We start from the raw sequence: 13881 nt of genomic DNA, 5'->3' as shown, positions 1-13881 counted from the left end.
GAATCTGACAGTTTCTGATCTGTCAGGTTTTGTGGGGTTTTTTGCATGTTTTTACCCATAATTTCATGCTACTTCTGCATTAATCCTCTCAAAATGCATATTTATGTTTATGTGTGTTCTCAAATATATATTTAAATATATATTCTGAGATAATTTTTAAATCGCTGAGGTGCATTGCAATGTTGGAGAAGTGTAAAATCCAATAGATTGCTGAATTCTGATCCGCACAGTAGTCTGAGATACCATATTTCTTATAATAGTGTATGAAAACTGAATTCTTCTAGCATTCATATCTCAGAGGGGGAGCATGTCCTCACTTCATTGTAACAAAAACGTTTTGTGTGCATCTAATTCTTGCTGACTGGTCGTCATGACTGGTTGCTTGCATTATGTAGGCTTCTCCCCCTCGCTTAGTGTTTTTGTGTTTTGTTCTATAAATTTCCAGTAATACAACTGTCTTGAGTGATTAATTATAATAAAGGGTGATCTGGAAGATTGACAGATGATCAGCTAGACAATTAAATTATTCATTTGTATGTGCAGAGCACACAGTGGTGAGAGGCAGTAGTTGATGTATAGGAGCATATTTCAGAGCTGTATGCATTCCCACACAAAATATAACTGCTATCTTGTAATTCAGATTTGGCCTTAAAGTACAGTACAACTATCAGTGTGCTTCCCTTGTTCGTGTATAAAATAACCACACACTCCAGTCTGCTCTATTTGAAGCCTAATTTCAGTGAGGGGAGAGGATCCAGTGGTACCAGGAAAGGCCCATGTGGGCATAACAGCACTCACAGGTCCTAGAATGGAAATTGCACTCTGTGAGTATAACTTTCACTATCTGAGGGCCATACTATTTGTTGTTATTGTTTAGTCTTTTAGTTGTTTCCCGACTCTTTGTGACCGCATGGACCAGAGCACGGCAGGCACTCCTGTCTTCTGCTGCCTCCCACAGCTTGTTTGTAGCTTCGAGAACACTGTCCAACCATCTCGTCCTGTCGTCCCCTTCTCCTTGTGCCCTCAATCTTTCCCAACATGGGTCTTTTCCAGGGAGTATTCTCATGAGGTGGCCAAAGTATTGGAGCCTCAGCTTCACGATCTGTCCTTCCAGTGAGCACTCAGGGCTGATTTCCTTAAGAATGGATAGGTTTGATCTTCTTGCAGTCCATGGGACTCTCAAGAGTCTCCTCCAGCACCATAATTCAAAAGCATCAATTCTTCAGTGATCAACCTTCTTTATGGTCCAGCTCTCACTTCCATACATCACTACTCGGAAAACCATAGCTTTAACTATACGGGCCTTTGTTGGCAAGGTGAGGTCCCTGCTTTTTAAGATGCTGTCTAGGTTTGTCATCACTTTTCTCCAAAGAAGCAGGCGTCTTTTAATTTCGTGACTGCTGTCACCATCTGCAGTGATCATGGAACCCAAGAAAGTAAAATCTCTCACTGCCTCCATTTCTTCCCCTTCTGTTTGCCAGGAGGCGATGGGACCAGTGGCCATGATCTTAGTTTTTTTATGCTAAACTATATGTGATGCTAAATGTGTAGAAATGTGTTAAGTACTAGGTGCTGTGCCTTTGCTTGCCAACTCTACCTTACCCCCAATCCTCCTCAAAGCCATTTACCCTTCTCCATACTTATCGCCAAACCTACCACCTTCCTTTGCCCTTTGCAAAGATAACCCAGCAAGTCCAAGCTTACTGTGACAGCCACCTGATTTTCTCCACACTCATACCCTTGCATTTCTAACCTATGCTGTGGTGATTTCCCTAACACTAGCATCCAGGAATATAGCTAGAACTGGCTAGAGGCAGCACGCAGCAGGAGAACATGACAGTGGAATGTCTTTGGGAGCAGGTGTGTCTATGTTTGTGGAAAGGAGATTGTTGCTGTTTGCACTAGAAAAGCCTATAGGGTGAATAGGGTCTCTCTCACACCATGAAATAGCAGGTGTAGGACTGAAATTGGCCCCTTGCATCTGCAATCTTGCCTTAAAAATCAATTCAAGTAATTGCTAATTTCATGCTTTTGTCTCAACTATTTTGGCTCTTGTACTGAGTGATAATGCTTTATCACTGAGAACTAGGATAACAGTTATCCCTGAAATTAGTGTACTGAAGCTGTGGTTAGGTGGGTGAGGGTTGGCCAACTGAACTTGAACCCAAGTTTTGGAGAGGTAGGTTTATCTATAACTGATGGGATTGTAACTTTCCCACTGGAAGATGGTTGTAGTCTGGGAGCTACTTTTTTTTAAATAACTTTTTATTCAAAATTAAAACAAAACATATTATCCAGAAACATATCATCCTTATCCCCCCCCCCCCATTTTCCCTCCCTCTCCCATAGTCTGGGAGCTACTTTTGATCCAGGTTGCTGCAGTGGCCAAAGAAGAAAGAAGGAGCCTGGCCACCCGGGTGAAGGAGGAGGCAGCGGCAACATCAAGCAGCCCTGCTCCACAAGGTGTGGATGGGGTGACTTTCACCCCGCACCTTGTGGGAGCAGTGCTGAGGCTGCCTGGTGCTGGGAGTGAAGGGAGAGTACTGTTGTGCTCATTTCCTGCTTGTGGGCTTCCCATAGGCCAGGCACGTCTGTGGTAGATCACTGGCTTCCTCCAAAGAAGCTCAACAACCTTGACTCCCTTAAAAAAGCTCAACATTTTAGCCCTGCAAACCCCCCCCCCCAATGGTGCTCTCCTCCTCCCTAAAATGCTCAACAACTTTGACCTGAACCCCCCAAAAGCGGGTAGATCGCAGCCTCTTGGGAGTTGGCCACCCTTGCCACAGGCCATCTGGTTGGCCAGTGTGAAAAATGATGTAGAATTACACGGCCCTTCGGTCTGATCTAGCAGGGTTCTTCATATATTCAAACTGCTGTTCTGGAATTTCATAAATGTCTGGTCTGTATTAGGCAGCATTTTTTTTACTTCTCTTGAAGAATCAAGCTCTCAGTTTGGGTGTGTTCCTGGCTCATTACTCGAATTTTCAAATGGTAGTAGTGGCCTGGAGCACTTTCCAGCAGCTTTGGCTTGTGTACATTGATAAAATGGATCTGCCCACAGTCATTCATCTGCTTGTTACATTCAGATTTGATTATCATAATGTGGTTATGTTTCCTGCCACTAAGTGAACATCTTTACTCTTCATGGCTTCCTCTACTGAAACAGCACTTTATCCTCTGTATTTTCAATTTTGCTTAATAATGACAATTTGTTTTACATATATAACATCCTTAGTCACTTTGATTGACTCTCCCCCCCCCCCCAGTTTCCAAATTTCCCCTTTTTATTTTCATTGCATCTAATTATTTATCCACTTAATTTTTACTTTAAATTTCTCATCATGCTTCTCGCTTTAGTTCATAAATGATACAACAATCCTGCTAATATCTCAACGTTCTTGCAATGTTCTTTGAAATAAACTTTGAAGTTTTTCCAGTCTTGACTAAATTTTCCTTCATCTTGGTGCCTGATCTTCATGGTTAATTTTGCCATTTCGGCATAGTACATCATCTTTATCCTCCATTCTTCTTTCGTTGGTAGACACTCATCGTTCCACTTCTGGGCAAGCAGCATTCTGGCAGCTGTGGTCACATACATGAACAGTCGCTTTTGCTTCTTTGGTACTTCCTCTCCTAAAATTCCTCTGGTTTTCTAACAAAAAACCTCTGATTTTCTAACAAAAGTTTACTATTCCCCCCCCCCCCATTTCATTGTATATCATTTCCCAGAAGCTTTTTACCTTTTTACATGTCCACCATGTACCTTCTTATTCTTTAAATTTCCAACAGATATTAGATGAATTTTTGTACATCTTAGTAAGCTTTACCAGAGTTAAATACCATCTATACATCATTTTCATATAGTTTTCTTTTAGTGAACTACATGCCGTAAATTTCTTTCCACAGCTTTCCCCATGATTCAAGTGGTATGTTATATCCTATATCTTGTGCCCAGTATATTATTACTGCCTTTACCTCTTTGTCTTTCATCTCCCATTCCAACAGGAGCTTGTACATTTTTGATAACAATTTCTAATTATTATCCAGTAATTCCTTTTTGAACTTTGAGAATTCCTTCCGTCTCTTTATCACTTCTAAATATGTCAATTGGTTAGAAATATTGTAACCAATCTGTTAACATAGATTTTATATCATTATATTCCTTCAGCTTTAATTTATAATCTGATTCTGTTAACAGATAATTTATATGTTGACCAATTGCCTTTCATATATTCTCTGTAACTTTCATGTCTCCTGTGCACTTTCTTTCTTACCCAGCTAACTAACATACTGAGTACAGTGAGAAAGCATGGTGTTGCAGTCAAGGCATTAGACCAAGGTTAAATGGAACAGTTAATTTAAAGAGAATTTATTTTATTCTCAGATTTTAAAATGAAAACTTAAAACCTTTTTCAAATTTCAGCCTTCAAATTTAACCACTTCCCCTCTTGCATAGCTGTGAAATAAATGGTTGTTTTTAATTTGTTTGCTTCTCCTACTATTAGTGTCCAATGACATTCCATTTAAGAACGGCAAGAAGAGTGCCAACATGATCATATGATATATATCATTACAGTGGTTTATTTTAAGCAGGCAATTCCTACCCCTCACCCCCATCTAACTTGAATGTCTTGTGAAATTAAGTGCACATTTAGTTTTATTCTTTTATATCAAACTGATACAAACTTTTGTAATATTTGTTGGAGGGAGTCCAGAAAGTATACCCTCTGACTTCCAAACATTTTTGTATCTGATTTAGGACATATTTTTAATTGCATAATAAACAACACTTCAGGAGACAGCGTACAAAGTAGCAAAAAACTAGGGCTTGAGGATGCTGTTAATTAGAAGGTGTAATTCTGTATCTGTTGCTGGACTTTCACTTATGTTTGCAAACAATGGATTGATACTTTGCTTACACATCTGAAAAACTAATGCATAGAAAACATGTTGGGGGTAAGCTAGAACTTGTGTGAAACACAATGCCGTATCATGCAAAATAATACCATGTAATGTAAAATTGGTGGTATTTTTATTTATTGTGAAAACATGCACGCTTCATTCCCAAAGCTACCAGGGAAGCTTAGAGTTAGAATTTTCTGTTTCTGCAAAATGATATGTTGTTGCTGATCACTTAAGTCACAGTTATTAGCTACTTTAAAAATATGGTGTTTTTCTTCTTCCCACTACCTGAGGTTTCAGATTGCAAAATTGCTTGCTATCATAGTCATAAGCTAAATAATGTCTCACTTTGGATTTACTTGAAATTGGGAATCCCCCATCACCTCTAGCATAGCTTATAGAATCTATGCTGTAGATGGATAACTGGTAGATCTTGGGCCTCATTGAGTCTTCTTGGGATTGGGAGAATGTGGTACTGCTTCTTACCTCTCATGTGTTATGAATAAGACTGACCCAAAGGCTTCTGCAGCATCACAGCTGTTGATGGAATTATCTCTCATTTCTGAATGAGCCAGCTGCATTCTTCACCATGGGAGGATGAATACTATGTAAAAAAAAAACTACTGGGGGTAGTGGTAGGGAAATGCTAAGACCTTATGGCTGGAGGAGCTTCTGCTCTAGAGCACTAAAGGAAGCCTGATCCCACCATCTACTAAACTAAAGAACCTGACCTTTGAGGTGTGTGTACAGCCTATTATGTCAGGTGAGGCAGGTGAGTATGGTTTGGGGAAAACTACTTCATGGGCTAAATGGGGAGAGCTGGTGGGTCAAATTTGGTCCACAGACCAGAAGTTTCCTTAAGGGTGCCAGTAGCAACGAAGGGTGATAATGATATTTGCAGAGATCTGGTTGTTTGGTATGGATTTAGGTAGTCACAATTTTGGAGTAAGATGGATGATGAACATGTATTGCAAAGGAGGCAGGAGCTACAGAAGAAGGCTTGCTTTTTAAACTTTACTGACATTCTGCAATAATCTACTCTTTCTTTTCAAGTCACACCAAAACTTTATTGCTAGGGTCAATAACCAGTACTACTATTCATTTTCTAGATAACCTTTGTGACAAGATGGCTGACCAGCACCAGGATTTCAATATGACAGATGACCATTTGGTGAGCCAAGCTAGATGGAACCAGACAGGTGAGCCCGACCGGGTGGGAGACAGGAAGGAGCTTCTTCCACAGGATGGAATCCAGGATGTTGGTTCACAGTTTGGAGAAAGGCTGTATGTGGGGATGGAGCCTGGAAGTATAAATGGGTTAAGGAAAGGTTAGTCATGAATCCTAGTCAAAACTACTATTGTGCATGTTATTGCCACTTGCTGCCAGCCTTACTGCTTAAATATCAGTTTACTAACAAGGAACTTAAATAATTGCTGTTTAAGATGGTTTTATTTATTTATTTAGTAAATGTCCATACCACCCTTCATCCAAGGATTACAGGTTTACAATATGAAAGCACAAGAATACATAAAATAGTAACAAAAAACAACAATAACCACCCACATATAATGTTTAATTAGTCAGAGGTCTGAGAGAAGAGGAATGTTTCTGTCCAGCACCTAAAGGTATGTAACGAAGACGCCAGGTGAGCCTTCCTGGGGAGAGCATTCCACAAATGGGGAGTCACCACAGAAAAGGCCCACTCATGTTGCCACCCTCAATACCTCTTGTGGAGAAGGTACATGAAGAACGGCCTCAGATGATGATTGCAGGGTCTGGGTTGGTTCATATGAGGAGAGGCAGTCCTTGAAGTATTGTGGTCCAGAACCAAAGTGGTGCCACTCACCCCTAACTCAGACAGCTGCTCCAGAAGGATACCATGGTATTGAAATCCACTGGGAGGTTGAGGAGAATTAACAAGGACACATTTTCCTCATCTCTCTCCAACATAGATAATCGCACAGGCTGATCAAAGCATTTTCTGTGCCACAACCGGGCCTAAACCTGGTTAATGAACTGAGTTAAACTACAGTTGTCTGTTTTGGGTGTAACAGGGAACTGTAGAGTAAGTTGAACTTAAACAAACCCAATGCAGATTATTTGTTGGTTGAAAAGGGGGACAATAACGTACTTGTTATTATTTGATTGCAGTGTTCCCATTTTCAAAGCTTCTACAAAGTGGTTGTGTTGTCTTTACAGTAAGAGGCAAATCTTAAATTAAGAAATAGATTCACAGAGTATTTATGAAATGTTACAGTAAAGGAAATATATTTACAAATTAACAGCTTTTTCTCCAAGCATCCTTGTCCCTTGAATATTATGTTAAACTCTGGTCTGGGCTATGTGTGACATGTCTCTGTGTAACGTAATGTATATCTCTGTGCATGTATGTATTTGTGTGTATTTCACAATTTGGAAAACTGTTTCTCATAGACTTCACTTACTATGTGAAGAGATATATTCTACAGTTACAAAACACCATATTTTCTCTGTGGACTTTTTAAAAAAACCAATGTAGTTGTCATTTTTCTGAAACCTTGAAGAATAGTTCTAGCATTCCCTCCCTAGATATCAGAGGTTACCTCTTATTAGTGTGCAATCGGGTGTTGCATTGTTTTTTTCAGTGTTATCTGTTGAAAGCTTCAAGGAGTATCAGTGCCAGTACTCATCACTGAACAAAGTTGATCAAGCCACCGTCCCATAGCACATCAAAAGTAGTATTGTGCATGCTTGGAAGTAAGCTTAACTCAGATTAGTGGGAGCATCCAAGTACATTTCATACTGGAAGGATAACAGAGTACAATCTTAAACCAACCAGTTTGTGTACCCAGAAGCATGGAGCAAATTGGCATCAAGTGCCAGAGATATCTATAAACATAGTAGTATAAGAATTGAGGTTTAGTATTCTGTCAGATGCCAGCCAGATGCTCCAAGGAATTCCAAAAGCAAACCTTTAAGGTAGTATTTATTTAATAGGTATAATGTAATCTGCTTGTGGAAATCATTTCCCCATAACCACCTTTTTTCAGTACCATTTCACTGTAGCATTGTCTATGGCACATGTGCAACTGCCATACACTGACAGACCACTGGTCTAACTAGTCCAGCATTGTCTACTGCAGCTCTCTGTGGTCCCAAGGGACTATTTGCATACACAGCATATGCTGCACCACACTAAACTATGAGTCCTCCCGTTAACCCAGGATCCACACATACAAGTGAGATCTGCTGGGATGAAGTTGTCCGGAATGGTTAATTCCTTTTAATTTCTGTGGAAGTTCTAGAGCAGGGTTGGGTTTCCCCATTTGGGCTGCCAGGCTGTTTTCCCCAAACTATGTCCACCTGCCCCACACCTGATGTCATATGTGATGTCAGGTATGCAGCAGGCAAAGATGTGGCCACAGAAATCAGGACTGAACTACGTGTGCATCTTGCTTGATTTATGTGTGCCAGCTTGGGATCCACCTCAGTGGTTTATTTTTCAGCTTTGCTTTTAGATGTTGCCAGGCTTCAATAATTTCCCCAGGAGATGATTAGTTATTATCAATAGTATTTCTTAGAGTGGCGAATGGCACTATTTAGTGGGAAGAAACTCCAATGAAAATCCTCATTATTACATATTTTTACATGGCTGTTTTTTTGTTTATATTTTAAAATTTTATATATGGATGTTTTATGATGGCCTAATGCCTAATAAAGGTTTGGCGAAGTAAGTAGATTAGTTATTAATTCCATATCCTTGTGATCATTTGGAGATAATTTCTTGGAGTATCATCTGTGCAACAAGTTGAAACGTCAAGAGTTTTCATGGAAGCATTCCGAGTTGCAGATACCAGATTATAGAATTACTTCTTCCTATTTGAGCTTGATCCCTGCTGCCTTCTATAGTGCTTATCTCCTCCAGCAAGCCATGTTAATGCAAAGAGAGTCTGAGAAGTCCACCTCCCCCCCCCCTTCTCACTTGCACCCACACATACTCTCCCTCTCTCACACACACAATCCCTCCCAGTGTCAACTCTGGTGAAGAACATGGGATAATTGCAGCCTCTTAATTTTGGACAAAAACCTGTAACTTATCAAACTTCACCCCCCCCCCCCAGCTGAGTATGTGACAGTAACAATTATCTATGGATTGCTGGACCTCTGAGGGCAGCCCCCATTTGCCTCAGATGGCCTCAACTCTTTGTAATAAGACAGTGCTCTAGTGTCTGGAGCTTAGCTCACACAGTCAGTCCAGAGACCTATGGTTCTCATAACAGTGCAAAACTTAAGAAGCAATGTTCTTTGTATAATGAAAAGTCCTTGAAACATTGTGGTGATAGCTAAGGAGTGAGTTTGCCACTCGGGATGAGACAGACCTAATGACACAATCCAGGATATGAGGAGGAACAAGGCATAAGGAGTATAACAGAGAACTGGTTGGACACAGTATTAAACATATCTCGGAGGCTTGGCTCAGCCTTGATTTTTATACTCATGGCAGGATCTTTCCAGACTGATTTGTTATGGGACATGGCAGCAAAAGTCTGATGACTATTCTGTCCTTTACCCCCTATGAAATCAGTAATAATACCACAGGAAAGTTCTTATCTGTGAGAGTTGGTTACAGCACCTGCTAGAAAATGTTTACCGTGGGGTACTGTGGGATTATTTGCTGCTGAAGACTATCTGTGACTAGTGTGAGGAGCAGCAGAAGAGAGTTGTAGAAATTAGTTTATAGCTAGCTCAAGCCAGTTTTAGAGTTGCTTAAATGAGCCTTTTCAAAAACAGTGTGCACTGTTGTATCCTCAGTGCCAAGCTTTTTCATTAAAAAAAAAAAGCACCCAACAGAGAAATACAGCTGAGATCCCAATTGTGGGGGATGTTCCTGTTGATGCCAAGGAAGAATAACAACCTGCCTTGTCTCTACTTACAACAGAAATAATAAGATGCAATAAAAACAGCAAAGATACCTAGCCAGCAAATAAAACTTTTAACAGCAGTAGCAGTAAAATATATAACATGAACAGAAGAATTACATACCAATTATGGCAAGACCAAGCTATACAGTACCCCCTCAAAAGCCATAAAGCCTTCCTAAGCATGAATTCTTAATTATGTGGTGGAAGGCCAGCAAGCAGGAAACAAAAATAACTTTCTTAGCCGGAGTGTTCCAAAGTCTGGGCCTGACACAAGAAAAAGCCCACTGACTCCTTCAAACGAAATGTCTGTTTGAAAGCAATGAAAGGTCTCTGTAGAGGACCTTTGTGTGTAGTCAGGCTCATACAGAAGGAAGTTACCCTTCACATATCCACTGTGCCCTTATGTAGTTACCTTTTTAATCTCCCAAAGAGCAGTAGATAGATATGACAGATATGACATAATTAGTACGTTTATCTGTCCTCTTCAATAGAACTCAAGATGGTGTTGCCAGGGAGGCTCCCACACAGGCACTGACTAGACAGAGAGTCGATCAGTTGCTGCCATGAGGTGCCTTCAGGCTGTGATGTCTCCATAGCATCAGGACTATTAACCTCACAGTTAATCAGAGCTCAGGCTGCATTTTGGCTTAACTTCAGGACTACCTTGTTGTTTTCAATCCACTTCATTTTGAAATATCAAATCCTTGACCTTTTCACTTGGAGAAATATGCAGTATGTGGGAGCTTTCCTTCTGTTCCATACAGAAACTTCTTAATGATCTCCCTTAATGGAACTATTTAGTTATTAGTGCAAATAGGAGGAGAAAGTGAGGATATTCTTGCAGTCCTTTCTCCTTCCACCATTTGCACATATAAATAAAGTACCCATTGACTTCCTCTTCAGCTGACTTTGCCTCCATGTATAGGCTCTTGGCATTACCTCCCAAACCACATGCACCACTACAAATATTTCCATGCTGTTGTGATTTGTATGCACGTCACCAATTTATTGTGATTGTCCAGAGCCACTTGGAAAACACTTTAGCTGCAGGTAAGCAACTTCCATTTTCTCTCTGTGCAGTTTTGGTTCTCTTGGACTTAGAATTATGGTGTGGGGTCTAGAGTAACTTTTCGTTGTAACCGCAGCCTGCCTTTGTCTACTTCCTGGCTCATGATTCTTGTCCATTTACAACATTCAGTCATTAGGGCTGCCTCCTGATACAGGGGAGAAATCAAATCATCTTTATATCGTACAGGTATAAAGGAATTGATAAAAGTTCTGAAAAGTCTGTTATGTCAGCAGAGAGGCTAAAAAAATGAGGTCCACAGTAACACTTTCTCAAATTCTTCTCAGTAGACACTCTGCATGTTGCCCAAGCCCACATATCTAAGAACACCCCACATTCTTCCCCTCTTCAGCCAGTCTCTTTTGGGAGACTAAAGAGGCTCAGATCCTGAAGAAAATAGAGAATTATGTCCCCAAACGCTGCCACAATTCAAGCTCATTTTTGTCACTAAGTCCTTTATGCATAAATTGTAGGAGGATGTGGATTCCTGCTCTTCTGGACGCCCTATTACAAAAGGTAGATATCTACCTCTTGTTTCTAAAAAGTGGGAATTGACAAATTCCTGACAACAGTGACCAACTGTGGTGATGAATGACTTATTTACCTTAACAGAATAAATTGCTCTGAACATTTTTTGTTTGCTTTCTTATATAAAGAACCCCTTATTACTGTCATGCTCTAGTATTTGGAAGTGCACTTTCATGCAAAGCAAGGCATGGCCCACAAAATTCTTAAAATGGTAGTAGTAGTGATCTGAACCTAGTAGTAAAAGGGGGGGAAATCTGTCATCTTTGGACTTTTTGATTTTTTGCTTTTTTTTGTTGCCAGTTGATGCACCTCACTGATCAGTTGCTTTTAACAGTTTCACCTTAGTTGTTTTGATGCTGCCACTGAAACTTGAATTTGGCGTTTTCTAGTCCTGCCTTTTCTTGCTAATGCCTGATATTTCTGCTAGCTGACGGTCACATATGCATGCACACTCTTTGCATTATGAAGATGAATTCAAGCACATTTTGCACCAAGGACAGGCCATACTCCAGAACTGATCTCCTTTTGCTGAGTGCTGAATGTGTGTATTTCCAGGCTCTCCCCTCCAGATACCAGTTGATGATGGATCTGATGAACCAGAGTCTGAGGCTTCTGATGCTAAGAGTACCCCAACTGTGGAAGGTGGGAACTCTTTGTCTCGTTACTTTGAAATTCACAGCAGTCAGCACTTTATTTTTTAGAAGTGCACCAATATGTTTCCCTCCCAAATAAGCAGAGACTTACTTTCATTGTTGCTTCCAATTTTAAATTATCTGTATTTAGTTTTGACAGTTGCTGACACAAGAATCACTATACACAGGATAAACTGCATTCCTACTTCCTCAAATCCAGCATGTCTCCACTCAGCCAAATAATATATTCAAGGTCCTTGATAGGGTGTTAGATTTTGACACTCTTTTAACAATTATTATGCAGTAAGAAATTAAACAGAAAAACTTTGTCTGCAGGAAGGCCCTTTCCAGCCCACTGAAGAAAATTCAGACTGTAGCCACTTTCTCTTAAGGCTCTAACTATACTACTTAAGGCTCTATCTAAACTACAGTCACTGCCAAACTGAACTTGATTTCACGAACTCTGGTCTTCCTACAGCATATACACTGTAAATTTCTAAGCATAATAGGGATTTGTATTGTATGTAAGCTTAACTAGACTGCTGTCTTACATACTGCAAACAAACTGATGATGTGCTAGTCATTTAAGAACTGAAAGAAATATTGTTCATTAATACATTATAACCCAGAAATCATTCTTGCGCAACACAGGTGAGTAGATGGGTAGTTTAAAACCTACTTGCATGGTTAAGAGAATATTCTGTTTGAAGTGGGATAAATTTCCACACTATAATTTAAAAGTTAGTCATGTGACAGAATCCCAATTTCTCTCCCTCTAATTGTGCCACATTGGCCTGTTAAGCCCTTTATCTTATCGAAATGCATGTAAAATTGCACCCTTGAGTGAAGTTATTGTTCTCTCTTCTGTTCCTCGTCTAAACTGAGCACATTTGTAGCATAAGATTGACCTGAATCCAGTGCAATGGGAAAGTCTTAGGTGAGGATGGCCGAGTTACTCAACCTGATTTGGGAGTAGGCAAAATGTAGGTGACAAAAGTTGATAGAGGGGGAAAGCCATGAAAATAATGCGAGTCAGTTCTTGGCCAGAATGACTCAAGGTAACCTGTAGTGTATGCATGTCCTTATTGGTATAGTTAAAGCTACATTTCAAAAATATTGAAATGAAACTTGGTGGCATTTTTTCTGGGAGAGAGGGAGAATTAAATAATTTTTCTCTATTGGGCTGGAAATGCTCTTGAAGATTCAGATATCAAAAGTTTTCTACACTTATAACTACTTGTTCCATTAGATATTATTTTTTGGTAACACTGTAATCTGTGAAACCTGGCAAGTAGAATCTTTTAGATTGGGCATCTTGAAGAATCATTAAATCCATAAGGTAAGCAATTTTCTAAATGTTCTTTCGGTGACAACCAAATGCACACAATTTTGGCAACAAATATCAATAGATTGAACAATACACAAAAGTGAAGCAAATTTATTTGTAACATATCCTTAGAACATCATCAAACAGAAATATTTTGAAGGATATCAGACATTTTGAGCTCCTGGCATCAGTATCGTTAGGGAAATCAACAAAAAAGGGAAAAGATCTTATAAAAATTATTCACTCTGAAGATCTTTAGCTGAAGAAGGACAGTGGATCTATGTGCCAGTCCTTTGAAAAGGGCCAAAATAGCTAACATAATAATAGTTTATCACTTGTTACTCTGGGCTTCTTTGGGAGCAAGGGCAGGATATAAATTTAGTAAATAAGCCAGTCAAGTCAACTTTGCTGTCCCTAGATCTCTTCTCTCAGAAAAAACTGGAGGTAAAAGTAAAAAAATAATAATCTCCCATTGTACTCCCATTGTCTGTCTCATTGTTTGTCCTGTCTATGTTCTGTCTCTT

At 39.8% G+C, this 13881-nt stretch overlaps 1 protein-coding gene across 28 annotated transcripts in view; it reads left to right on the top strand.

Annotated features, from left to right (window-relative positions):
• MAPT (microtubule associated protein tau) overlaps positions 1-13881 on the top strand; it is an 82249-nt gene that overhangs the window by 31270 nt on the left and 37098 nt on the right. For 13 of the 28 annotated variants that reach the window (XM_083411014.1, XM_083411015.1, XM_083410990.1 and 10 more), the window contains 2 exons: positions 6012-6101; positions 11954-12040. In XM_083411014.1, the coding sequence (XP_083267140.1) occupies positions 6029-6101; positions 11954-12040 (160 nt within the window). In that variant the 5' untranslated portion in view covers positions 6012-6028. Of the gene's footprint in view, positions 1-6011; positions 6231-11953; positions 12041-13881 lie in introns of those variants that run through there. The other 15 variants (XM_083410991.1, XM_083410999.1, XM_083410998.1 and 12 more) reach the window with 4 other exon arrangements.

The sequence above is a fragment of the Podarcis tiliguerta genome, assembly GCF_965153285.1.
Source record: "Podarcis tiliguerta genome assembly, chromosome: 13".
Taxonomy (NCBI): Eukaryota; Metazoa; Chordata; class Lepidosauria; order Squamata; family Lacertidae; genus Podarcis; species Podarcis tiliguerta.
The sequence above is the reverse complement of the archived record's forward strand: the minus strand, read 5'-3'. Positions and strand labels throughout refer to the sequence as shown.